Raw genomic sequence first — 26,251 nt, forward strand, 5'->3', positions numbered from 1 at the left:
CCCATCCCAGCATGAAGGAGAACTCACAAGAGCTGCTTCCCTGGGTCTCCCTGGCCAACTTGCAAGCAGTTCCACTAAAAATCTTTCTCTCCCCAAATCATTTGCTGCTTTATAACAGTAGGAAGGGCTTTGAGTATCTTGTAATATTCTGAATTTATTGAGCCACTAGTTCCTTGGGTCTTAGAGGCTTCCCTCTTCCCTCTTGAGGAAATGTTTCAATTCAGAGGTAACATACACATAATTATCCTGTTCCAAACTATATTGTATGTATCTTCCAAAGGAAACTTCTGAAAGAATGGTTATCAATTCATGGCCCAAAATGCAGTCAAATGCTACTTTGTTGCCAGACCAATCAAATCTAATCACCTTGGGTTTAGGGACCCCACCTAGAGTGATTTTTACTTCCTACCAAATTTTATATATATATATATATTTGAGATGCCTGGCCTGTCAGGCAGCCTGCCATTCAGTAAACAATACTGACAATGTCCCTGCTAAGTGTCAGGCACCGGATGACACTCTTGGACTCTTGAGAACTAGTAGAGAACAGTGCAATCTAGCAGAGGTCCCAGATTCCAAAAGGACTTTCTAAATAAATAATTAAAACAATAGTTGAAGAATTACAAAAACCTGTGAGAGGTCAAGAAAGGGGCTGCAGAGGAGGCCATACTTAAGATGAGGCTGAGGTTTGCATTGGAGGGTTTGGTCAGGGAGGGGAAAGAAGTTGATGAGACAAAACCTGGGCAGTTATTTATTTGTGCTTCATTCCCAGGGTCATCTGGCATTGTTTCTCAAAAGGCGATTAAGGAACACAGGCCTCAGAATCACTAAGGCAGACCCTAGAAATCTGCATTTTTATAAGCTCCTGAGAAAATTGTCCTGCACACGAACGTTTCAAAGACTACTGCTGTGCTTGGGTGACAGCAGCACAACGTCAAAAGCAACCTTGGCCAAATTCCTGGGTTTAAGTTTCCCACAGTCTCATGGGAAATGTAGTTTCGGCTGGCCTTCCCGCCTCCGGCCTCTTGGAGAGCTCGCCGGAAGGAGCCGAGCCAATGCGGAAACAGCCGAGTGTTCCGAGGCGGGCCTTTTCCTGCTCGATTGCATGCTGGGAAAGGGCAGTTTCCGTTAGCTGCTGAAGGCTGAGGCGCGCCACCGGCCACCTCCCCACGTGAAGCAGTTGTGCGATCGTCGCCACGCCGGGCAGCTGTCTACCCGCGTCCGAGCGCCCCGGAAGCGGCGGGGGACCGGAAGTGGCCCGCGGAGGCTGCAGAGCTAGTCCGGGAGCCCGCTGTGAGGCGACTGGCAGCGCTGCGACGGCGCCATGTCCCTGATCTGCTCGAGTGAGTGCTGGCTGCAGCGGGAGGCGGGAGCGTGGCTGCGGCCGGGGCTCCGGAGCCCGCGGCCCTGCGTGCGGGGTGCATTTGCGCAGTGCTGCGCAATTCACGTAGCTGGGAAGAATGACTGTCGTTGTTATACTGAGCGGAGACAGGCCTGGACGGAGGGTGGGGGGAGAAGGGGGAGTTGCTGCAGGAAAAAACAGCTCTTGGTGTCGGAAAACCGAGGATGTGTCCAGGATCCGCCACCGATTGTGACCTGGGCTCTAGCGGTCTGGGCCTCAGTTTCCCCATCTGCAGCGTTGAAAGCATTGCAGTGGGTATTGCTTGGGAACCTCGCTTAGGAATCAGAGTTTCTGCGATTTGCAGAGACCACGCAGTGACTTCGAGACAAGGCTGGAAGCCAGGTGTCTGGCTTCTAGCCTCGCGCAGTATGACTAATGAAAACAGCGAACGTTTAGAAAACCTGTATTGATTTACGACGCACTTCCAAATGATGATCTCATTTTATGCTTACAAGAATTGTCTGAATGGAAATAAAGATCAGTGATTTAGAGAGGGCGTCAGAAATCTTATGAAGAATGAGGTTTATCCAGGGATGTGCGGCACAGCTGGGCGATGGTGCTCGGTTCTTCGAGCCCCGGACCCATGCTTTTTCCATGCTGTACTCTGTCTAGTCTTTGGGTGTTTTATTACGGCATTGCGGTGTTTACCTTCTTGTTGTTTACCACATTACTAGCATCCCCTCCCTCTCTATTCTCTTTCTCAGAACCTTGCCATTAATTCAAAGAGGGAAAGGAAGGAGGGAAATGACAAACAGAAAAGGGAATCTCACACTGAAGAAATTGCAGTTTGCAAAGTATTTTCGAACGATTTGTTTCCTTTTAATCTTGAGAGCACTCTTAGATGCCCTGGACCATCCTCCCTTTTGTAGGGGAGGGAAAGCTCACTCAAGTGTTCAATGGTTGAGTATGCAAGATAAGCCAACAGAATAGCACAGGAAAGCCATGTTTCCTTCCCTACTTCATTACTTATGCATGGGAGTCCTGCAAAAATAGGTGACTCTAAGGGTAGTTTGTACAGACCTTTGTGCCACAGGAGAGAATAGGAGCTTGAGGCCTCAGGATGGGAGGTGAACAGAATTATGTGGTGAATAAGAGCTGTTTGTTATGTGATAAGTCTCTCAGGCAATAAATACTATCTTGCAGAAGAGTCTTAAGTGTGGAGGTGGCTTTCGCTGGCTGCTTAGGTGAACAAATTGTCCCTGTTTAGGGGACATTAGAGAAACAAGAGGGCCTGAGAAGGTCAGGGAGACCTTGGTTCTGAGCTTGCTTTTGAGTTCTTCCTTTTTGGTAGTTCAGCATGCCCAGGCTCCATACTTTGGGGTATTTTTTTATTGAGCCCCAGGACATATGTACTCATTTACCCTGTTCTGTTGTTTATCAAGTGTCTGCTTAGTATCTGCATTGTCTTGGAGGTCAGTGACAGCTGTGGCGCCCATCTTCAAGGGTACACAGACTGTTCTGTCAAGTGCCTAGAATAGAATCTTGCTTGGCACGTAGTAGCAGATACTATGGAAAGGTTTTCTTGTTTTGTTTTGGTTTTTAATTTATCAGGGCTTGTCACATTGCTTAGTAATTTTTCTGCCTGTTGATCTGTCTAGGGTCCAGACGAAGGCAGGGGTTTGAGTTGTGCTGTGTGTGCCTAGTCATATTTGTTCAAAAATGAAATGGCAGGGCATACTGACCACTCTTTACGGGATTGACACATAAGATCTGGGCAGTTGTTATTTACTGACTTTTATTATCAGCAGACTAGAGAATCTAGTTAAGTAGTTGGCAAGCATTCTAGGGCCAAGTACCAGCTGGCTTGCTGTCACAGACCTTGTTTTCTGATAGCTGAGTATGAGGACAGGGTCTTATGGGGGCTGATGCAATGAAGAGTTCCCTCTAGCCCAGGTCTCCTTTTACCCTGTGCTCACTACCTGCCTTTCTCTATAGTCTCCAACGAAGTGCCAGAGCACCCATGCGTGTCCCCTGTCTCTAATCATGTGTACGAGCGGCGGCTCATTGAGAAGTACATTGCAGAGAATGGCACAGATCCTATCAACAACCAGCCACTCTCAGAGGAGCAGCTCATCGACATCAAAGGTGCCTGCCTGCCGGATAGCCTAAGTCCTGTCCGGGGCCAGTGCAGCTCAGCCTTCAAGGGTGGGAGGTGGGGGCAGTCTGGTAGAGAAGATGGTGGCTATGAATACATAAAGAAAAGAAGAGTAGGGGAGGGGATGGTACCCCAGGTTCTGGTTCTTCATCCCTGCTTTGCTGCCTCTCTCGGCAGTTGCTCACCCAATTCGGCCCAAGCCTCCCTCTGCCACCAGCATCCCAGCCATTCTGAAAGCCTTGCAGGATGAGTGGGTAAGTGAAGAGAATGCACCTCTGGCCTGAGGATTGAAAAGATGGGGCCTCCCTCCTTCTTTTCGTTTTAATTTTTTTATTTTATGTGTATGGGTCTTTTGCTTACATGTATGTCTGTGTATCATTTATGTGCCTGGTGCTTGGGAGTTGAGGAGAGTGTGTAATCCCTTGGAATTGTAGTTACAGTTGTGAGCTACCATGTAGGTTCTGGGAATTAAACCCCGGTCCTCTTGAAGAACAGCCAGTGCTCTTAACTCCTGGGCCATCTCCCCAGGCTCTCTTGTTTTCTTGAGATAGGGCCGTGCTTTGTGGCCTAGACCAGTCTGGAGACTCATGATGCTTCTTCTTCAGCCTCCTAGTGCCTAGGATTTCAAGTGCCCACCTCCAGGCCTGACTCCGGGGGGATGGACACAGGGCTAGTGTAAATGCTGTAGCGCTCATTTCTTCCAGCCATATTTCATCTGTGAGGAGCAGGATGACAGCACAAGAGGAGCCTGGTTGTTGGAAGCCTTGCAGACCTGCATTCCAAAGTGTCCTCTGCTGTCAGCCTTTGTGACTTGGGGCACTCTGCTTGGTCCCTGAGGCTTGACCTTCCTGACTATGGGACATTGGTTAATCCTGTCTGTACTCTGTAAGAAGTAGAATAAACTTGACATATTTGCCTTGTGACATCAGGGACTCTTTCATTACTGAGGACTGCACTTGCTGAGGATAACCAGCAAATAACCATGGCAGCATTATTTCCTTTCAGAGAAGTGATGGCATTGACACCTATGATTTTCTGTTGAAGTAAATCAGAGTAAAGCAAAGGTGGGGGTTGGAAGGAGCCAGATCTCACTTCTGTCTGTGTGTCCAGGTGTGGTGTGGGGTAGGTAGGAGCCTGAATGCCTTACAGGGCATTCAGGGTCACTCAGATGTTAGTTAGCTTGGATCTCTGAATAGCTTGGGTTGGTTTCAGTGTAGAATAGGAGGTGGTGTCCTCTTCTCTAGGGCTGGCCGAGTTCTCCAGCTCTCCCCCAGTCCTCACAGTGGCCTACCCTCTCCCAGGATGCAGTTATGCTGCACAGCTTCACCCTTCGCCAGCAACTGCAGACAACCCGCCAGGAGCTGTCCCATGCTCTGTACCAACACGATGCTGCCTGCCGAGTCATTGCCCGTCTCACCAAGGAAGTCACTGCTGCTCGAGAAGGTGGCTCCTCTTCCCTGCTGTCCCCCACCCTTTGCTGGCTCTACTTTGTAATGTCCCATTTCTAACATCACCTTTTCTCTCAGCTCTGGCTACTCTGAAACCACAGGCTGGTCTTATTGTACCTCAGGCTGTGCCAAGCTCACAGCCCAGTGTTGTGGTAAGTGTTCCCTTCCAAGCCCTGGTGGCTGTCCTTACACAGGTGTCTTTGGTATTGTGAGCTCCTCTCACATTCCCTTTCTTTTCTCCAGGGTGCAGGAGAGCCCATGGATTTGGGTGAGCTGGTAGGAATGACCCCAGAGATTATCCAGAAGGTGAGTCATTTGCTCTTCTGCTGGGACTGCCACGTGCCCTCGTAACTTAGTGCCATGGGCCTTGGGGCCAGAGTAAGACACTCACACTGAGCAGTGTGCCTTTCTCTGTCTCTTCTCCCTTGCTTTAAATAGAATGAGATGTGTACTTCATAGGCTTGTGGCAGGGAAGATTTAATTACTGATAAGGGCAGATTGTAGCTCTTGCTGTTTTTGTGTTCTTTGCTGATATTAAGCCACTTTGTAACAGGTTTTGGGGGGTTTGCCTACAAGATAGAAGTTATCTTAAGATGGGGAGTCTGAGACTGCAAGTCAGAGCTGAGAAGGGCAAGGCCAACTTCCAGACTGCAACTCAGGGTTCTGTTGAATGTACAGTCTGCATTTGTGGGGCCCAACAGTGTCTGAGAAGCTCATCTTGAGTTCTCATTCTGTACCCTAGACCTGGTTCCAGAGCCCAACAGCCTAGCTCTATCCCTACTAGCTCTATCATTTGTCACTTTAGTGACCTTGGCAAGGGAGTTCTTTTGATGTTTGTTTTCTCAGTATCCATAAGGTCATGGATACCTCACCTTTAGGACCGGAGTGGAAATGTGTCAGCTTCCTCACATAGCTTGGCAGACAGCATGTTTCTGGTGATGCTTATGACACCAGATGCACCAGCACCCAGTGTGCTTTGTCCTTGAAAAATAATTTCTCAGAAAATTGTGTTCTCCACAGCTTCAAGACAAGGCCACTGTGCTAACCACGGAGCGTAAGAAGGTAAGTTGATGTCTGCTGTGAGCACTTGGCTTCTTGGAGGAGGGGCTAGTTGGAGCCCACATTCAATTGCTGCTCTTTGGGGGCTTTCTATTTTCTCAGAGAGGAAAGACTGTGCCTGAGGAGCTGGTGAAACCCGAAGAGCTCAGCAAGTACCGGCAGGTGGCATCCCATGTGGTAAGTAGCTGGAGGTGGCCCTTACTATTCTAGGGCAAGGTGAGCCAGCATGAGGAGCAGGGGGAAGTGCTGCTAAGGCCTCTGGCATGGTTTCTTGCCATGTAGTGAGGGAGTTGCTGCATCCAGGCAGCCAGCCAAGCTGAATGGATAAGAAATAAAATTCACTCTTATTCCTTGGCTGAGGAGAAATCCAAGGGGTGTGGGGAAGAGGAATGGAGGAGCTGCGAGGCTCTCTGGCCTGCCTTGGCTTGGCTGTGACTGGATTCTGTGTGGTTCTGTCTGCAAAGGGGCTACACAGTGCTAGCATTCCTGGGATCCTTGCTCTGGACCTCTGTCCTTCGGACACCAACAAGATTCTCACTGGTGAGTCTGAGCATGGCCTGACAGGCCAAGGTCGGGGATGGCAGGAGCAAGGGAAGGCACAGCCTCTGGTCCTCTGCATGGATTTGAGGACAGAAAGACCTTATAGGCCTGATTCATTTTTGTCTTTTTTGGATATTTTCCAGGTGGGGCAGATAAAAATGTTGTTGTCTTTGATAAGAGTACTGAGCAAATCCTGGCTACTCTTAAAGGCCATACCAAGAAGGTCACCAGCGTGGTGTTTCATCCTTCTCAGGTAAGGTACTCTCACAGTCACCCTTGTCCTTTGCTAAGTCCAGTTCCAGTGGTTTCAAGTCTCAAAACTAATCACCCAGGCTCTACTGTTTTGATGAACTGGGTCTCTGTATAGAACCCCAAAACCATGGCCCTCAAACCAAAGGAGAAGGAAAATGCAGCCAACAAAGCATATTCACATCAATTTTGCATTTTTAGAAAAATAAAACAAATATTCTAGAGTGTTTATAGATAAACTACAGACAGTAAAGCTCCATATAGTTCTGACTGCCGGTGTCTGTTCCCATGACCCTGTAAGGTTGGGCTCAAAATTCAATGTTGACTGTTGAAAGTGGTGTGAGTTCAAATAGAAAAGAGGATAAAGGTAGCTCATTAGAGGAGATTAAGATTAATGGTCTCATAAGACTTGAGTGCGTGGCTTGGTATGCAGCTACGTGGGGTGTTGAAACTGCCTCCCAGTTAAGGTTTTCTCTTAGATTTAAGGAACTGAGAAGTAGAGGACTATATGTGTCTTTGTGTTCTGTTGCTATAAAGAGACACCATGACCACAAAAACTCTTAATAAAAGCAAGCATTTAATTGGAGGATGCTTCTTACTATTTCAGAGTTAGTCCATTATCATGGCAGGGAGCATGCATGGCACTGGGCCAATAGCTGAAATGCACACACACACACACACACACACACACACACACACACACACACACACGATTTGACATGGGCTTTTGAAATCTCAAAATCATCCCACTCCCTAGTGATTAGGGGCCATTCTCATTCAAACCATCACAACTATAGCAAACTGAAAAACTAATTCAAATTGAAAGCATTATTTTCCTGTTTATTTGGTGTTAGTATTACTCTTGGCTTTAATGAATATGTGTTAATGAAAGAGGATAGTTGCTTTTATCTTCTGGCTGTTGCTGTCCTAACTAGTCAAAATAATTTGTTAGGAAAACTAAATAAGCTCTCTGTGTGCCCCAGGTCTTTTGGACAGTTAACTTGCACTTGAGGTCTAAGTATGAGGAACATGAGAGCATGACCTTATATTCCTTTACAGGCTCAGTGCTGCACAGATCTGGGCCATCTAGTACAGTATTTAGCTGCAGGTGGCACATGATTCCAGTCCCTCAGTTGCACTAGCCACATTCCACCCTTTTAAAGGGGGGCAAAAATAGCTCTCCGCTGCAGTGAGGATCTCACTTAGCCCAGTGTGGCCATTTCAGCAGCATTTTTCTTGGCTTTCTTAGGCACTGTTGTTTAGGTAAGCAGAGAGGGATAGAAGGAGAAGCAGTTGCTGGTAGTTGTGGCTGTCCTTGTCACTATGGAAAAGAGTGTTGTAGTGCATCTCACTTCCTAGGATCTGATTCTTGGTCTCTTTCCTTCCAGGAACTGGTGTTTTCTGCATCTCCAGATGCAACTATCAGGATTTGGTCGGTCCCAAACACCTCCTGTGTACAGGTTGTTCGAGCCCATGAGAGCGCAGTGACAGGTCTCAGCCTCCATGCTACTGGAGACTATCTCCTGAGCTCCTCTGATGATCAGGTGCAGTCCCAGCCAGGGCCCTGAGGAGGCTGCTTACCTACTCACCCTGGGAGGGAGGGGGCATCTTGCTGGGGGCAGCCAGATTCCTAGAGTTCTGAAAAGGTTTCTTTGGGAGCTAATTTTGCTAGCAGGTGGTAAACTGGGGTCTCTCTTGAAGATCACCAGACCCATTTTCTCATTGGCTTCTTTGTCTCACCTCCAGTACTGGGCCTTCTCTGACATCCAGACAGGGCGCGTGCTTACCAAGGTGACAGATGAGACTTCCGGCTGCTGTAAGTGTCCTTAGAGGCACTGAGCTCTTTTGTTTGCAGTTTGTCTTTAATTTTTCCTTAGTCACTTGCTTATTTGTTCTAAAGACTGTTTGCCACTGCACCAGTGTAGAGGCCACAGTGGCTGCTGGCTGCAGATTCCTCTCCCCTTTCCTTAGCTCTTACCTGTGCGCAGTTCCACCCTGATGGACTCATCTTTGGAACGGGAACCATGGACTCCCAGATCAAGATCTGGGACTTGAAGGTAGGACATGCAGGCCTCTTCTGGGGCCCAGAGAGAGAAAGAACTGATGAGGTGTGGCAGCAGGCCCTAGGGTATCTCAAGGCTTGGGAGCCCCTGGCTCTGTGTGACATGGTGAATGTCACCAAGGAACTGTGTGCACAGGACATGAAGTTTGGTAAGCCCCATATTCTTCCTGTCTTAACCAGTGAGTGATAATTTTATTGCCCAACCACCGCCTGTAGGAGCGTACCAATGTGGCCAACTTCCCCGGCCACTCTGGCCCCATTACCAGCATCGCCTTCTCTGAGAATGGGTACTACCTGGCCACAGCAGCTGATGACTCTTCAGTCAAGCTCTGGGACTTACGCAAGCTGAAGAACTTCAAGACATTGCAGCTGGACAACAACTTTGAGGTGCGCCCTTCCCTGGCCTCAGTCATTTGTCCTCATTCCCTGATGGTTTCTGAGTTCATGTAAGCTGCTTCTCTTTCTCCCGGTTGTTCCGTGGCTTTTGGTCATTTGTGTAATTGCCTCTCTTTGGTGTTTGGCAGGTGAAGTCACTGATCTTTGACCAGAGTGGTACCTACCTGGCTCTTGGGGGTACAGATGTTCAAATCTACATCTGCAAACAGTGGACAGAGATTCTTCATTTTACAGGTAGAGGCTGGCTGTGGCTTACTGGGGTCTTGTACATCTACTCTGTAGAAAAGTGGGAAGCTTCACTCGGGGTTAAATCTCTGAGCTTGGCTTAGATATGCCCAAACTATTCCTCCTTTTGCTGTCCTGGGAGTAGAACCTAACCAAGTGTTCTACTACTAAGCCCAACCCCCCAGGCTGCTTTTACTTATGTCTAGGAGAAGTAGAGCATTATAACCCAGGAAAAGTATTTTTGAGTCTGTTTGGCTGTGAGTAGTGTTAACTAGCTAACCTCTCCCAAGTTTTATGTGAAGGGGCAAATTATGTAATTTCTCTGGTGCCCTAGGAAGATGGGAATGATAAGTTCAGGCACTCAGTGGGAAATACAGGGGTTTACATGAAAGGGCATGTGACCCATAGGTTGGCAGTGTCTTTTTATTTGGTATTGAGTCGTGATCTGAGCGATGAATAAGAACCAGTCTGAGCAGTAAAGAAGCTTTTTTTATTATTATTTATTTGTTTGTTTGTTTGTTAGTTTATTTTCGTTTTTTTGAAATAGGATTTCTCTATAACAAGCCCTGGCAGTCCTGGAACTCACTTTGTAGACCAGGCTAGCCTTGTACTCAGAGATTCACCTGTCCTTGTCTACCAACTGCTGGGACAAAAGGCATGCACCACCACACCTGGCATGTTTTTATGTTTTGTGAACTTTATTGGGGTCTATCATGGATGAGTGATGAAGTTTATGGTCAAGTTAGGCTGGGCAGGTAGAAGCTGCTTTAGTAGGTTTGTTTTCCTTTGTGTGGAGATGTAGTCTGGTGCCTATCCCACAGTAGCAAGTGTTCAAGTCCCAACACAAGTATAACTACAACACAAGGATAACTAGAAGTAATAAAGGAAAGTCAGGCTAACAGTGCTGTATAAGAGGGTTTCTCACCTTAGTGTCGCCTATGGCCCTGGGTAGCTATAACTTCAACATTAGGGGATCTTGCTGGGTGGGTTAGCTCACGCCTGTAATCCCAATTTTTGATAGGTAAAGCTAGAGAGAATCACCTTGAGTTTAGGCCAGCTGGGAGCATTAGAGGGCTTTTCTCTGGAGAGTTGGGGAGTTCTGGGTGTTTTCTTAAATCTAGAAAGAACTTGTCCTGGTTCTCCAGCTAACTGAGTCCTGTGAGGAGGATAGCTCGGCTTCATCTGTTCTGGATCCAGCCCTCTGTTATGTGTTCTGGACTTTGATATCTTTGAGCTAGAACAGGCTAATGGACCATTCCGGGTCCAAGCAAAGAGCTAAAGGTAAACATACATTCTGAGTGAGCACTGAGGTTTCCAGCGGAAGTGTGCTTATTCAGAAAGCTCAGGTGAAAGGGGATTGGTATTCCTCTGTTAATTTACCCTGCCAGCAAAAGGTTGAGTGCCGCCGCTTCCTGCCAGGTGCTGTGTGCTGGCTAAAAATAAGTGGTGAACAGAATCCTGTCTTTGGGAGGGTGTCTTACAGTGCCTTCTGGCCCTTACCATCTGGGTTTGTGCCAGGATCGTGGCATTCAAAGTCATTGTTCAGCCCTGGAGAAGAAGCTTCTTTTTCATAGTTCCCTTTTTTCTCTCCTCAGAGCATAGTGGCCTGACCACTGGAGTGGCCTTTGGGCACCACGCCAAGTTCATCGCTTCAACTGGCATGGACAGGAGCCTCAAATTCTACAGTCTGTAGGCCCTATGCCTTCTCACAATTCTGGGCCTCATCTCAGTAGTGGGTTAGAGTTGGGGGGGGGGTGGGACCTTAGGAGGAGGGAGGTCTGGTGGGGAGGGGCATTCACATCATTTCATTCTGGTCTGGATGATGGTCTGAGCCAGGGCACATGGAACACTGCACTGTCCATGTAGCCTTCAGGCCCCAGGGAACGGACACGGAGGAACTGTCACCCTGTAAATGCTCAGAGTCGTAGTCCGGCACCTCCCCCAGTGGTGGCAGCTGTTCCATGCCTGCTCTGTTTCAGCTCATCTGAGACAGGGAGGTGAGCCAAGGGAACTGTGAAGGGGAGGGGCAGGAGGGCTTGTGCTGGTTTTTGTAAGCAGTGATCTAGTTTCATTAAAAAAAAAAAACCCCACTCAGTAAATATTGTCATCTCCTTTCGTCTGTGTACCTGAGAGACCCTGAGTTGGAACGATTGTGGGGAGGGACCAAAGTGTGGGACACTGACTATCAGGAAGCCTCCCCTGCAGCAGAAGTAAAGCCTAGAAGCCATTCGTCAAAAGAGTCTCCCCTGCTCAGGCAGGCCCTGACCTTGTGTCCAGTGCCTCCGTCAGTCCCGCTTGCTCCCTGGCTTGGCTTCTCTCACCAGCCAGAGTGAATGAAGGTGGTGAGGAATTAGGTTAGCCTTAGCCTGTTGGGGGGTTGGTGTAAATGGATTGCCAGGGGTACTTCAGTTGAAGCTATTACAAACTTATTTGCAATTGGCCAAAAACATTTTCTTGACTGGCAGCTAATCTGTTGAAGTAGAGCTGCTTCCAGGGGAGACAGTTAATGCACGGGAAATAAAAAGTTAGATGGCAGCATCGGGGAGAGTAACGTAGGGTCCTGTGACTGTGTTACATTTGGAAGTTACCAGGGGACAGGGATAAAGGGACGGAGAAAAGTTGTAGGTAGAGGACAAGAAGGTAGGTTCTGAGGTTAAGGTAAAGGAGGTGTGGAGCAGGAGGAGGTAAGTGGTTCACCATTAGGTGTGCCCAGGAGGGCCTCAGGGCCATCTCAACAGGAAGTTGGGAGCTGCTGTGAGGTTAGGTGTGTTTGTAGAGATGGGGTGAAGAAGGGGAGTTTGTGTGTACAGATGAGAAGCTTGGGAAGGAAGGGCTGAGAAGTGAGGTGTCACCTAGAGGTTGTGGACAAGTCAAGGTAGTCCTTACTGTCAGCACAGCACAAAGCCTCTTGGTATGTGCTGCCAGGCAGTGGTCCAGGAAATTCGGATTTACCTGATAGGCCAGGATAGACAAACCATGTGCTGTAGTTATTGTGCAGCCTGCTGCTCCCTGGAAGTATGTCCAGGAAACTTAAGTGCCTGAGGACATAGCTCAGTTGGTAAGTGCTTTCTCTAAGCAGGCATGAGGCCCTGAATTCAAACCTCAGCACCTAATGTATGTGCACAGATAGGGGAGCCCTGGCATATACCAGAGATGTAAACAAATAGCTACCCCTCCGTGTAGCTCACCAGTTCGTGTAGCACACAGAGAGTGTGCAGTTAGGCAGAGTATACAACGGTGGCCAGGAAGTGCAGGAACAAGTGTCTGGAAGCCTGCTGAGGGTCCAGTGACTCGTGTGAGAGAGCATTGACAGGCAACAGGCCAGACTTGGGGCTGTCTTGCTCATAGGCGCAGCTGCTCTGATGGGAGATAAAGCAAGCGATTCTCAGGTGGGGCTTGATGGATCCTAAATGGCTCCACTTTCCTGTAGTCAACAGCAACACCAATCCTAGTATTTAGGATCTAGGAGCTTTACTGGGCCTGGTGACCAAAGAGAATGTGTTTGCTAAGAAATGGATCAGTGCTTACTGTACTGTAGGAACATTTGAGCATCTGGATGTTCAAAGCCATGTCCTTTTGCTGTGGAACTGACAAGGAGTCTATATTGTGCTTGAACTTGGAGCATCAACCAAAGAGGTCACCTGGGTGCAGTGAAGTTAACCTCTGGCTCCCAACTAACCTGGCACCTTGGCCGAGGTCCTGCATGGTGTGCCCTGGTCAGCAGGGCGTGGTAGTTCCCTTCTGCAGGTGAGAGTGTTCAGAGAAGCATCTTGTCCTAAGGCATCCCATGAGTTGGGATTTTAAATCCAGTTTCAGAGACAAAGCTGAGGTATCGATGGGCAGCTAATGACCTCCACATGTCTCTGGGAGTCATGGTTAGTATCATAGACTGGCATCAAGGCCAGGTTTGACTCCCAGCTCTATTTCAGTAAGTCTGTCAATTTCTGTATGAGTTTGTGGTGTGTGTCCACCTGGTAGGGCTGAAAACTAAGTGAGCTATTCCGGGGAGTGAACACAAGGTGGCCCTCTAATTACAGACTGCTTCCCTGCTTTGTGATGGCTGCCAGTGACACCTGTAGTGGTAAGGTTTGGCCTAACTTCTCCACCCTTAAGCCTGATATTAAAGCTCATCAATCCAGCTGGACATGGAGGTGTACACCTTAAATCCCAGCACAGATATCTGAGTTCTAGGCCAGCCTGGTTTACAAAGAGAGTTCCAGGACAGCCAGGGCTATACAGAGAACCCTGTCTTGAACAAACAAACCAAAGTCCAGGGGGGGAGAGGCAAGATAAAGCAGAATACATCCAAGACTAAAACTGAAGGATCTCTCAGTCCCTCTACCCCCATACTGAGAATTTGGACAGCACACATTAGAAAAAAGCGACACTTCTTGATTTTTTTTTTTAATAAGTCCATCAGCACCCTGATTGGCAAGCTTCCTCTTTGCCCACCTCAATGCACTGGGCTGCCCCTGCCTTACTCTGGATTGAGCCTCTTGGAGCCTGCATGTAGACTTTCCTGCCTTTGGCAGGCTCTCAGCTTTATTTTTTGGTCTCTGCACTCATCTAGGAAGAATGTCAGCATCATCAGGATTCTGTAGAAGTTCCCAAAATAGAAGCTGCTTTTACTTCCCAGAGTTTTTGTTTTTATTTTAGTCCCATCTTTATGACTTTCTCTTCCCCCCTCACATTAGTTCAACAGTGACTTATGTGCATATAAACATATTTATAATTTGGCATTTTGTTGTTTACTTCTACAGACTGGGTCTGGTATGTCTCATTATTGGAACAGAAAAGACCCTTTTGCAGTATATGTTCCTGCAGGAATGCCTGAATAGAAGTACACCTTGAGCTTTAGCAGTCAACTCTGAAAGTCCTTTTTATGTTGTTTTTATCTCATGTATGTGCGGCTTGTGCCCTTACACCATGACACTTGTGGAAGTCAGAACACAGCTTGCAGGGATTTGTTCTTTTTCAACACATAAGTCCCAAAGGCCAAACTCAGGTTGGCTGTCTTGACAGCAAAATCTGTTTACCTGCTGAGCCACTGAACTGTCTGGTCAACCCTCACTTCCTGTAAATCGAGGCACATGGAAATAATTTGCCCTTAGTGTCTAGTGGGATATGTGGAAAGGTTGGGGGGGGGGTCTCTGGTAGCTGTGGCCCAAAGGCAGGAAGAAGCAGCTCTGTTTTCTGGTCAAGAAGACCTGCCCATCAGGTCTGACACCCTGGCAGTCTCAGATGCCTGCTCAGGCTAGCAGTTGGAAACAAGGAACTGTTTCTTCATCTCCCCCCACCCCCAGATTAAAGGTGCATACCACTACCACCAGAGGGGAGCTGTTTTCTGTCTACCCTTCCTTCCCCTCCCTCTCCCACTGGGATTAAAGCGTGTTGCACTCTGCTAGGGGAGCTCTTGTCATTTGAACACAGTTCAGGTGAGATTTTGGTATCTAGGCACATACCTTCCTAGATACCAAATGCTTCCCACCATTGAGAGTATAGGAAAGTTAGTGTTGCAGAGAGCTTTGTTGTTCATGTTTACTATGTGTTTGTATTCACAGAGCCCTTTGATATAGAGGTATTGACAACCTACATACCATTTGAAATACCATTTGAATAGCCATTACAAAGTTCCCTATCAAAAATCACATGCTCATGTAACTTGAAAGGGCAGCCATTACATTGTCAAAGTAATAGCCCCAAGGGCAAATTTGTGTGTTTATGATTATACAGAGGAAGGGCTTTGCCATATCCAAAGATAAAAATGTGAGGGGAAAGTTTGTGGCTATATAATTTTCTCAGAGATGAAACAAGTAAAGAAAAGGCCAGTTGCTAGGAACTAAGGAGGTTGCTTCTTGGGTTTGTGAATGCTCTGTAGACAAGGAAGAAATGGAGAGGAAAGGCACAGCAAGTTATAAGATGCAAGCACCTATGGAAAATGTGTAGCTTCTAACATCAGAATCAGGGATGAGAGATGGCTCAGTGGTTAAAGAGCACTGGCTGCTCTTCCAGAGGACCTGGGTTCAATTCCCAGCACTCACATGACTGCTCACAACTCTCTGTAACTCCAGCTCCAGGGGATCTAATATGATACCTCACATCAGTGCACATGAAGTAAAAGTTAAATTTTAAAAGCAACAAAACCACTTTAAGATGGTGGTGGCTGCCTCTGCTGCTCAGATCGGCAAAGATCTAGAATTATCTGGAGGGATGAGGAGGACAGGTCCCCACAGTTTCATCCCACAGTCATAAGGGATGTGGCTTCTGACCTAGGAGTTCTACCTAGAAAGCAGTGTGCAAAGAAGTACACGCTTATGTAACTGCATTCAGCACTTGGTACCTGAAGCGCTAGGCCTGGTTTCCTTCAATAGATCAGATGTGCCCCTAGTTCAGCAGAAAGCTAGACAACGCAGATGTTTAAAATGATACTAAATGGGGCACTAGGGCTGGGAACATACTTCACTCAGCTGACAAAGTGCTCCTCCCACCACCACCACCACCGAGTTTCTCTTAATGGCCCTAGCTGACCTGGAACTAGCTTTGTAGACCAGTCTGGCCTTGAACTCATAGAGACCCACCTGCCTTTGCCTCCCAAGTGCTGGGATTAAAGGTGTGTGCTTTCTTTGCTTGTACCAAGTACTGAGTATAAAACTCATAGTGGCACATGACTGTAATCCTAGCATGAGGATCAGAAGTTCAGGGATATCAGGTCAGTCTGGGTTGTATCAAACCCTATCAAAAACAAAGGAATAGGATAAATTCTTAGAATATAGTTAGGGATGATGCTGGTTTAATAAAGTGACAATTGTGAGTTCTCCAAACATACACATTATACATATGGACTGAGCAGGTTGTATTTATATTTAGGTGCATGCGCGCGCGCGCGCGCGCACACACACACACACACACACACACACAGAGAGACACACACACAGAGACACACACACAGGACTGAATCTTAAAAGAGTAAGAGGTGTATATGGACAAGTTGGAGCAGGAAAAGGGAAGGGGCTCAGTGGCTGGTGATGTGCAAGCCTGACAACCTGGATTCGAACCCCACAATCTGTAAAGGTAGGAGAGAACTGACCCAACAGTTATTCTGACCTCCATGTGTATACTGTGGCATGCTCTTGCCTCACCCTCCAGGCATATGCACAGTCTTAAAATAGAAAGCCAAACAAGCTGGGTACTTGGGAGGCAGAGGCAGGTGGATCTCCAGGAGTTTGAGGCCAGGAGAGCCAGAGCTGTTACACAGAGAAACCCTGTCTTGGAAAAACACAGAGAAACCCTGTCTTGGAAAAACAAAAGAAAACCAAACAAAAGAATGATGATGCAAAGTAATTTTTTTTTTTTAAACTTGAAAGTGACAAAGTAACTCCAGTTGGCAGCACCTGTGGGATAATGCTTTCTTTAAGCAGCATGGATGTCAATCCTAGGTCCCCCTCAATTGGTGGAATTAGCTTTCTAACCCAGCCATGCTGGTTTTCACAAGTATATCCTGCACCTGCCTGTATGTGTGCCATGCCATCACTAGCCACACTTGAGAGGCAGCCCAAGAAGGGAAGTTCGCAGTATGGCTGGCTGGTGTCTGGTCCCCTGCCTTAGTGTTATGCTGTCTCTTCTAGAAAAGCCTGAATGGGGCAGTTTGTCCAGTCTGTGTCTTGGCCTATGCACTTTACCTCACACCCAGACAAAACTAAAAACAGACCCCCAAAAACTAGGATGAGACATTCCCGTCAGTGACTAACATCCACAAAATGCTGGCCGGTGTCATGGGGACTGTGGCATCAGGAGAAACAGGAGTGTCTCACCTCTATTAGAGTCTTACAGAGACACTGTCTTACAGGTGTTTACTGAAATGTTACAGGGTACCTGACTGAAATGGGGGTCACAATTCTGAAACACATCGGACTCCAAGAACAAGTCTCATGTACCCCTGCAATCCCATTACTCTGAGGCAGAAGAATCACTGAGTTTAAAACCAGCCTAGGCTATAGAGTAAGACCCTGTTCCCCCTCAAACACACACACACCCTTGGATAAGACACACATCAGGTTTCATAAATAACTTCCCCACACTGCTTTTCAAACAATGGTTTATTGAACCCACTCAACATCTAGTGCCTTCCCGGAGTTTCTGGGCCCAGGCCCAACTCAGACCCACAAAGACACCAGCCCCCAGGACCAGGGTGGTGAACAGCAGGAGGAGGAGCACCCAGAGCAGTGGTCTTGAATTAGTGTTCCTGCTGGAGCCTGTCAGAGAAGGGGTAGGGAGGGTACACCTGGAGCTGTCTGTCAGCAGATAAGGGGCTGGGCTATCTTAGTTCCTCATCTAGTGGGGTTACACCACCTCTGAGCTTCCCTGTTTCCTGTTTCATCAGCATTTTTAGAGAGAAGGCCATGGCCTTTGGGGCACCCCCAACCCTTGGTACCTGAGGACTCGAGTTTAGCAACATCCTCAAAGCCCACTGCTCCTGGAGAACTCACAATGTCCAAGGCCTGGACAGTGCTATTGTGGCCAGAAGACCGTCGGTGTCCTGCCAAGGAGAAAAACTGGCTTCCAGCTCCTGCTGGTCTGAGAGTCAGCCACAGGTTTAACATGGTATCAAAGAACAAATAACGCCCCCACCCAGACTCACTTGCCATCCCAGAGTCACATATAGTAGAGCATGTTTCCGATCCCTCAGGGTAGCAGACAGAGGCACTACAGAAGAAATAGACCTGGTAGAAAGAAAAACAGTCAAGTGGTGGACCAGTTTTGTGCAGTTGGGCTGGCAGCACAGAGGCAGGGTTGAGGGATTCCGGTGCAGGACTGCAGAGAGAGAGATGGGCAAGCAAACCAAGACCACAGCTGCTCTATACTGGTGGGGATGCAAACTGTTGTTCCCAATTTGGAGTTCAGATCTTTCTCTTCCTGAGAGCCCAAACCTGCAGTAGAAGACACTTCCTGCAGGCAGGAACTGCTGCATTTAAGAGCACCACAGTCCTCTGCCTGTTCTCTGCCTTCTTCTCCAAGGAGCACAAGTGTTGGAAGGCAGGGTGTTTCCTTTCCACCCACCCAGTTAACGGGAGTTTTAGCCCCAGAGCCAGGCAACATATGTCTGTTGTTTTTTTTCTCTCTCTTTACCCCTGAAGACAATACCTGGAGGCAGAGGGGAAGACAAGTCACCACCGCTTTCAGGAAACAGAACCCAGGGGAGGTGACCAGGGGTAGCACCAGCCCAGAGGCAGCACCAGTAGACCTCAGCCACAGCACCCTTCATATAGTAGGCCAGTGCCTCATGGCTTGGGAGGCAGCACACAGGCAAGGGGGGAAAGATGCCATCCTGAGTCACCCTCAGCTCTGCCTACCGGTGGGACCAGTCCACACCGGATTAGTTAAGGGCAGTGATTTAAACACGAGAAATCTGTGAACAATGGGTGATTGATACGATACGTTGGGCTGCCAAGCATGGATTCGACTATGTTAGTGTTACCCATGGTGTCATCTGTACGCTGTACAGTAGATTTAAACACCCTAAGTGCATCCATTATCTTTTGGAGAAGTTGCTATGTTATAAACCAAAGCAGAAGAACAAGGAGCACAGTATCATTTCTAGAATCAGAAGTGAGGCCACAGAAGAACACCACAACTGGTGTTCAGATTTAGTGTTGATTGTGGCCACACTCAGTGTTTCCCTCTATCATTTCTTTTGTACGTGTTTGCCTGTGTAGGGGAAATGTGCATGCCACAGCACACATGAGAAGGTCAGAGAAAATTTTGGGAGTGAGTTCTCTCCTTCCACAATGTGGCTCCATCCAGGAATCAAATTTAGGTCACTGGCAACAATTACTTTTACCTGCTGAACCATCTTGTCAGCTACTTCTTTCTCTCCTAAGTTGTTGATGGGCCATCTCTCCAGAGACCTTGCCTCCTACCCTTGCTATTGTCCACAATACTTGGTGAAAGCTAGCCCCTATGTTGGGATCTTTGCATTCGCTTGTAGGGTGCTGGATATAGCGACCAGCTAACTACCACTGAACCGGTGGGATGGGGGCTCGAGGAACACAGGGTCTTCCTACCAATCCCCTAAGGGCATTCTGGGAGCTGGAGTCAAGGAGAGTGAAGGCGGTGATGGTGAAGCGCCGATAGTGAGATGGGAAGAGCAGCTCTGCCCTGTCCATGGCCACCATTTGTGTTCTGTAGTTGTCACCCTTGAAGGGACACCTAGATCGAAGAGAAGTCCAGAAGCCTCCTTAGGGAGATGTGGCTGGCAGGAAACCCCCGGGATACAACTTAGTGGCCTGCTGCCACTCACCCATCTGACAGAAGGGGCCACTGGGGCTGCTGGAAGGGGCTGGCAGTGGGAGTGGCCCAGCACTGGTGTAGCACCAGGACCATGCTGGGGTCGGTTCTCTGCAGGAGACGGATCTCCACGTGGACTGGTTCCTGGAGCAGTCTCACAAGGGGATAGTCACGCTCCTGATAGTAGGAGCTGAAAGTCTTATCTGTGGAGAGAGGGGCTTGCCAGCCTAGGGCAGACTGTGCACCAAGGCATTAGAGAGGCAGGAGGAAAAGGCAGTGGTGGGAGGCTGCAGGGGGTGGGGCTGTACCCTTGGCAATCCTCAGCTCCAGCTGCAGGGGTCCAGACTGGGTCACAGGGGCAGGTGGTAGGGGTGAGAAGATAGATGCCTGGACGGGCAGGAAGTCACTAGCGTTGAAGACACAGCGAACATGAAGCCTGAGGTCCAAGAGCAAGAGGTTGGGGAAGGCCACATTATCAGAGCACCTCGTTTAATCAACCACATCCCAGCCAGGGATGCAATGGACAGCATCTTCTGCCAGGTGCCACCTTGTCCTGAGAGCTCAAAGCCAAGTGTAACAAGAGCAAGCTCCCTTGGGTCACTCCTGTCACCCAGGCAGCTGGGATGCTTGTGGCCCCTAAGAAAACAGGTCCAGGAGGCCTCTCCCTCTAGGGTTCCTTTCTCAGTTCCTTCCTCTACCACACCCTTAGATGCTTCAATCTGAGGTATAGTCACCTCATATGTGGTGTCATAATCTGGTGGCAACAACCACAGCTCCTTCCTGGGGCCTAGAAGGGATGCCTTTGATTACTGAAAGCTTAGTTCTTAGAGGATAAAGGCAGGATTCATTGGGAGAGCTGCAGTTGGCTGTGCCTGGGCCTCATATACAGGCAGATAGACACAAAGGACTTAGCTTCTCATTTGCACGGTAAGGGAGACTCCAAGAGCTACATTAGCTCATTTAGGGTTACACAACGAGGTGACAGAGTTAGGATTTGTTCCAGCTGCCTCCCAAATGTGTGCCCAGTTCTCCTGCACCTCACACACCCAGGCCTGTAGCCCAAATGACACTCACCGGAAGACATTGTCCCGAGTGATGGAACCCTGTGGCCCCTCTTGGACATCAATGTTAGACACCAGTTGGTTCTCATAGATGAGCTGCTCACCAACCACCTAAGGTGGAGGTAGTGAGTGAGACCCCGCAGGGTGGGACTTGTTTCCAGCCTGCAGCCCACCCCTAACTGAGGATGGAGAGGTAGCCAGCAGGTGAGGCCCCTCAAGAGGTGGGGCTCACCTCTAGCTCAGGTTCCACTCCTACCTGGATTGTTGTTCCACAGAGGGTGAGAGGGACATGGAAGACCACAAAAGTACTTGTCTTCTGGGTAGGGGGGCATCCACTGGGGGCATAGGCCAGGTGCATATTGTTCAGCATGACCCTATGTGTCAAGGCTGTTTCTTGGGACATGACCAGGGTGAAGTAGCCACTTCGGGAACACTGGAGAGTGGCTAGGACAAAGGCAGATCAGAACATTGGGACTCAGTGTCTCTCCAGTGCTGAGATGGGATGGGCTGCGTGAGTTGACAATCAATATTTAATCGCTAGCCAGTAGTCAACAGACCTGAACACTCTTCTTTCCCTAAGCAAATGCCCTATGGAGCTGACAGAACAAAGGGCTGATGAATGAGACAGAACTGACTTATCTAGTGCAGATGTTTGAGATCTGAAGGTCAGGGTCTCCGATGGGGCAGGTGCTCTTCCTGACTGAGGGTATCTGCATGCACCTGGGAGCTGGGTTCTCTTGACTGCATGCAAGGCAGTTCAGCTGGGTGGAGGGGAGACTTCCCCTGCCATGCCAGGATCCAGAGGAGCATGCTTGGGATGGGAGATTGTACCTGTGTTGCCATAGTAACAGGGCACTTCTCTGGTGGTGTCATAGCAGCAGCCAGCCTGCTGACAGGCTTCCTTGGAACTACTTTTCACCATGCAGGGGATGTGCCCAGAGGCTACCTGACACTGCTCCTCGGTCAGATGGGTACCTAGGGTTGGTGACAGAGCAGTGAAGAAATGGCTGCTTAGAGCCCAAAGGCCCCATGTGCACACAGAGAACTCCCACATACCTACAGAATCCAGCTTAGTCACTTCCAAGGGTCTCAAGGTGCCCCACTGGGGATGAGGCTCAGTGGGTCCAGCAGGTCCAGGTCCCAGGGATGGTGGAGCAGGAGTTGAATGGATGAAACTGTGCTCTGGGTACAATGTGCTGAGGAGAGTGTGGCTAGACCCAGCCAAGGTGTGGCCAGAATTGGTGTGGGGAGCAAAAGTATGAGGTGTAAAAGGCTGAGGTGTGGTGGGTGGAGCCAAGTTGGGGTCCAGAGTCCCAGTATGGTCTGCTTTAGGACAGATCAAAGTGACATCCTGTGCTATGTCTACATGGCCATTGGGCAGTACAGCTTGCATGAACACCCTCAGGTGGAACCGTCCGTCCTGCATGTGAGAGCACATTAGAGAGGAGCTGAGTGTGGCCACCTGACACTTCAGGTGAGCGCTGGACTAGATAGAGGCCAGAGCATGGAGCCTGGCTGTTGACCTGTACACCCAGCCCTGGAGTGGCTGCCCTGGAGCTGGGGGAGTGGGGTGGAGGGGGTGAGCGGAAACTGAGCGGCTCTGATAGAGGGAGCCGATTTGTGATATGTCTCAGGACCCAATCTGTCACCCACCCACTCCCCCACCCATCATAGGCTCTATAAAGTCACTGGGAGCTGTAAGGACAAGCTTCCTCTGTCCCCACACATGTGACTGTCCTTACCTTCTGCAGCACGTGGCAGCCTTTGTAGTCAGCTGAGAATACTGCGGGCTCATGGGGCTCAGAGATGACCCAATGGTAGCAGATAGAGCAGTTATTCACCTCAAACCGGTTCCCAAATTCATCTGGGTAGGGGGGAGGAGGCAGGAGGACTTGAGGTACTGGGGAGTGAGAGGTTGCTGGGAACTTCTGAAAATCTCTGGACAGAGGCAAGACCTAGTTTTGCTTGCTGGATTGGCTGTGTGGCCTTAGACAAGTATCTTTCCCTCTCTGGTTTTCACTTCTGCAGGGATTTAAGTGGTCATTGGTTCTTTGTGCCTGAGGTGAAACGTATTCCCAGGGTGTCAGGCAGACTGAACACTTTATAATCTAAGTTTAGTTATCCTCAGATCTTTGTTGAGGCATCCAGGATCCCCAGGAGCCAGAACTTTCTTAGGGGTGGAATGAGGGCAGAATAAAAGAACCAAGCTTATTTGTCATGTTAAGTGGCTCTTGCAGTCAGCTGGGAACCCTGCTAGATGCTCACTCACTCTGTGAGCTCAGAACAGGGGCACCAGCCACCCCCACCCTATGGGCCTGCCCCTCACCTTTTCCTTTCAGTACACTGGGCAAGTGGAGTGGGGTGGGGGTCATTTTTGCAGGTGTGGCTCTGAAGCTGCAGATTCAGCTGTCACACAGAATCCCCCATACCTGTTCTCTACATTGAGTCACATTCCTCGGGGCTCTCCAATTCAGAGAGTGGTTTGTGGGCCTCTCGAGAGCTTTGCAGCCACAAGATAATAAGGCTGGAAATTCAGAGCCCAGCAGTTTTGAGCCACAACTCCCTTTTCTCACGGGTGATCCCTGTGCAAGGAGCCTGGGAAATTCTGCTCTGGTTAGCTCCCCATCTCTGGGTGGTGGCAGGTCAAGAGGCTGGCTGCTGCAACTCTCTGAATGGCCTCTGCTCTTCCTGCTCTTGCTCCAGGGAAGAGGTCTAGCTCCTTCCTTGCAGTAGGCTAGGCTTGGGGCTGGGGGGTGGGGGTGGAAGTTGGGATAGGCTTGTGCCAGCACTCACCTAGCACCTTGAATCGGATAGTCTGGTTTGACCTGGGGATCACCAGCAGCTGCATGCCCTGTACTCCACAGTCATAGCTGTATTCAAGGCCAGGCTTGGGGTGTAGATGCTGACCCAATGTCAGGGGTGTTGTCACCAGCAGAAGCAGGGCCACAAAGCAACCCCAGGCCATGGTGGAGGCTCCTGTCAGCACAAACCACAGACACCCACAACAACTGCTAGGACTTCCCTATCAGCTGGGGAGCCAGGCTCTTATATGGATCAAGTAGCAAGTAGCAGCTTCTGAGGGCAAAGGAGATCCACCTGTAGGGGCAACCACTTAGCCTACAAGGGGCTGTGGAGAAACTCCTTCCCCTGAGACAGCAGAAGGCACCTACCATCCTGGGTCTATCAGAGATCTTCAAAAAACTGCACTTGACCCTTCACTCCGTTCTCCATGGCAGCTGGGACTGCCTAGGGATTTCTGGCCCAGAGGTTGCAGGCAGGCTATAGGACAGCAGTTACATTCCTGAATGTCTCAGTCTACTGGCTGGGTGCTTCCAAAGTCTCTTATGGGTGTGGGAGCTTCCTATCTAGGCAGTCCTCCAGAGTTGCCTTCTTCCTGCCCTGGGCCTTGGGACCCTGGGAACTGAACACAAGGTAATTTACTTCCCGCCCTCATCTGACCCCAGCTTCTGGAATAGCTGGCAGTGTGCAGGGTGGTGGGTGGTGAGCAATCAAACCAGTGGTAGCACCTTTCAGGGTTCTCTGGGGTTAGGCCAGTTAATTGTTAGCTATCACAGGTGGGCATCCTTTGTGTGAAAATGTGACATTCCAAATGCAGGAATAATCTGAAATGTTCTGAGCACAAGTATGAAGACAAAAATGAAACTCTGTTTTTTTTTTTTTTTTTTTTTTTTGCATATAGAGTATTTTTTATTTAATTTTATATAACAAAGTCCAATTAAATGAAAACAAACATTTATACACAATATTTGGGAATTTGGGCGTCGTTCTTTCCAAACTACTTCCTGCTGGTAAGGGGCGCTGTCTTGGGGGATTCGAAGAAGATTCAGATATCCTAGCTGTAGTCTGTAGGGCTGTTTTGTCCAGCTGTTTGGAATGTAGGATCAGCTTGTACTCTGAAACTCTGTTTTTCACCTTGTGGTGGGTCACAGTCAGCACACGCGCGCGCGCGCGCGCACACACACACACAAAGAATATGGTATAAATCACATAACATTCTGGTCGCTAGGTCCACATGGTGGTACATGCCTGTAATCCCAGCACCTGGGAGGCTGTGGCATGAGGATCAAGAGTTTGAGGCCAGCCTAGACTACAGTGGGAGACTTTGTCTCAAAAAGAACAACAAACAAAACCACTACCAATAAGAATACCTTCAGGCTATGTGCATAAAATCATAAAATGTATATAGGACATAAATGCATTTTCTGTTTAGGATGCCATCCCTGGGGGATTTCCTTGTGAAATATATATATATATATATATATATATATATATATATATATATATATATGTTAGGAAGGTGGCTCAGTAGGTGAGAGTGCTTGCTTTCCAAGTTTGAGGATCTGAGTTCAAATCCCAGCACCTGTGTAAAAAGTAAGGCATTTATAACCCACTTGCTTTTGGATTTCTGGGGCTTTCTGACTGTTAGCCTAGTTCCTGGTTCACTTTGCCAAGGGATTACGGCATAGAGAGATGAAACAGGCTTGCCTGTTCATTTTCTGACACTTGACACAAGTTAGAGTCATTTGGGAGGAGGAAACCTCAACTGAAAAGGTGTCTCCATCAGATTGGCCTGTAGGGAAATTTTCTTGATTGGTGATTGATATAGGAGGGCCCAGGCCACTGTGGGGGTCCCCTGGGCAGGAAGTCCTGGGTTACATAAAAAAGTAAGCCAAGTGAGAAATGAGGAGTAAGAACAGTAAACCCTGTTCTTCCCTGGTTTCTTCCTGCGTTGACTTCCTTAGTGATGAACTTTTTTACAAAGTATAACATGAAACAAACCTTTTCTGCCCTAGGTTTCATTTTATCATGGTGTTTATCACAGTAGCAGAGACCAAACTAAGACACAGGGTACCAGATGTCATTCTCTGGTCTCTACTCATGCATGAGTAAACATACACACACATAAGCTGGGTGGTAGTGATGCACACCTTTATTCCCCAGTACTAAGGAGGCAGAGGCAGACGTGTATCTGTGAGTTCAAGGCCAGCCTGGTCTACAAAGCTACACAGAGAAACCCTGTCTTAAAAAAACAAAAGCAAACAAAGAACACACACACACACACACACACACACACACACACACACACACACACACACGAAACACTTCTAGTCCCAAGCATTTTGGATAAGGGGCGCTTAAACATAATAAATAAGCTAATAAGGATAGATGGGGCAGAGAGGGAAAAGCAGCTAGAAAAGTGGGCTTTTCTAGAAGAAAGATGCTTTGTTTTATTTTATTGTTTTGGTGCAAAGTGAGCACTCTGCCATGAGCCACATCCCCAGTTGTAAACTGGTCACTTGAAAATAATCTCAGGCTTTTCAAGCTCTCAGAGCAGAACTCCCATTGAGCATTCTCCCACAGAGGTATACCACTTGTTTGCATTTGTTCTAGTCCCTGTTTCCTCCAGTA

General features: G+C 48.5%; 2 protein-coding genes across 3 annotated transcripts; one reads left to right on the forward strand and one right to left on the reverse strand.

Annotated features, from left to right (window-relative positions):
- Positions 1 to 1,109: 1,109 nt before the first annotated feature.
- Positions 1,110 to 11,591, forward strand: Prpf19 (pre-mRNA processing factor 19). 2 transcript variants are annotated; one of them, XM_051193958.1, is made up of 16 exons: positions 1,110 to 1,343; positions 3,338 to 3,487; positions 3,675 to 3,751; positions 4,742 to 4,940; positions 5,024 to 5,097; positions 5,189 to 5,251; positions 5,966 to 6,007; positions 6,107 to 6,181; positions 6,469 to 6,544; positions 6,688 to 6,797; positions 8,182 to 8,337; positions 8,540 to 8,609; positions 8,765 to 8,850; positions 9,072 to 9,242; positions 9,380 to 9,485; positions 11,072 to 11,591. In XM_051193958.1, the coding sequence occupies exons 1-16, from the start codon at positions 1,325 to 1,327 to the stop codon at positions 11,167 to 11,169; spliced, it is 1,572 nt and encodes a 523-aa protein (XP_051049915.1). In that variant the 5' UTR covers positions 1,110 to 1,324; the 3' UTR covers positions 11,170 to 11,591. The 2 variants fall into 2 exon arrangements, with proteins under 2 accessions (XP_051049915.1, XP_051049916.1); XM_051193959.1 differs by having other exon boundaries at positions 1,112 to 1,343; positions 4,799 to 4,940.
- Positions 11,592 to 17,554: 5,963 nt separating this feature from the next.
- Positions 17,555 to 23,786, reverse strand: Zp1 (zona pellucida glycoprotein 1). The gene is made up of 12 exons (XM_051192097.1): positions 23,615 to 23,786; positions 22,564 to 22,685; positions 21,878 to 22,241; positions 21,653 to 21,796; positions 21,078 to 21,265; positions 20,835 to 20,932; positions 20,069 to 20,196; positions 19,774 to 19,963; positions 19,538 to 19,682; positions 18,115 to 18,196; positions 17,908 to 18,012; positions 17,555 to 17,728 (listed from the first exon to the last, which is right to left on the reverse strand). The coding sequence occupies exons 1-12, from the start codon at positions 23,784 to 23,786 to the stop codon at positions 17,586 to 17,588; spliced, it is 1,881 nt and encodes a 626-aa protein (XP_051048054.1). The 3' UTR covers positions 17,555 to 17,585.
- Positions 23,787 to 26,251: the final 2,465 nt, after the last annotated feature.

Source organism: Phodopus roborovskii, unplaced genomic scaffold (assembly GCF_943737965.1).
Source record: "Phodopus roborovskii unplaced genomic scaffold, PHOROB, whole genome shotgun sequence".
NCBI classification, from domain to species: Eukaryota; Metazoa; Chordata; class Mammalia; order Rodentia; family Cricetidae; genus Phodopus; species Phodopus roborovskii.

Coding starts and splice junctions, on each gene's coding strand:
- Prpf19 (XM_051193958.1), top strand. Junction 6,008..6,106: donor TAACCACGGAGCGTAAGAAG/GTAAGTTGATGT, acceptor CTATTTTCTCAG/AGAGGAAAGACTGTGCCTGA. Junction 6,545..6,687: donor CACCAACAAGATTCTCACTG/GTGAGTCTGAGC, acceptor GATATTTTCCAG/GTGGGGCAGATAAAAATGTT.
- Zp1 (XM_051192097.1), bottom strand. CDS start 23,786: ATGGCCTGGGGTTGCTTTGTGGCCCTGCTTCTGCTGGTGACAACACCC. Junction 22,242..22,563: donor GCTGCCACGTGCTGCAGAAG/GTAAGGACAGTC, acceptor TCTCACATGCAG/GACGGACGGTTCCACCTGAG. Junction 21,797..21,877: donor GACTAAGCTGGATTCTGTAG/GTATGTGGGAGT, acceptor CACCAACCCTAG/GTACCCATCTGACCGAGGAG.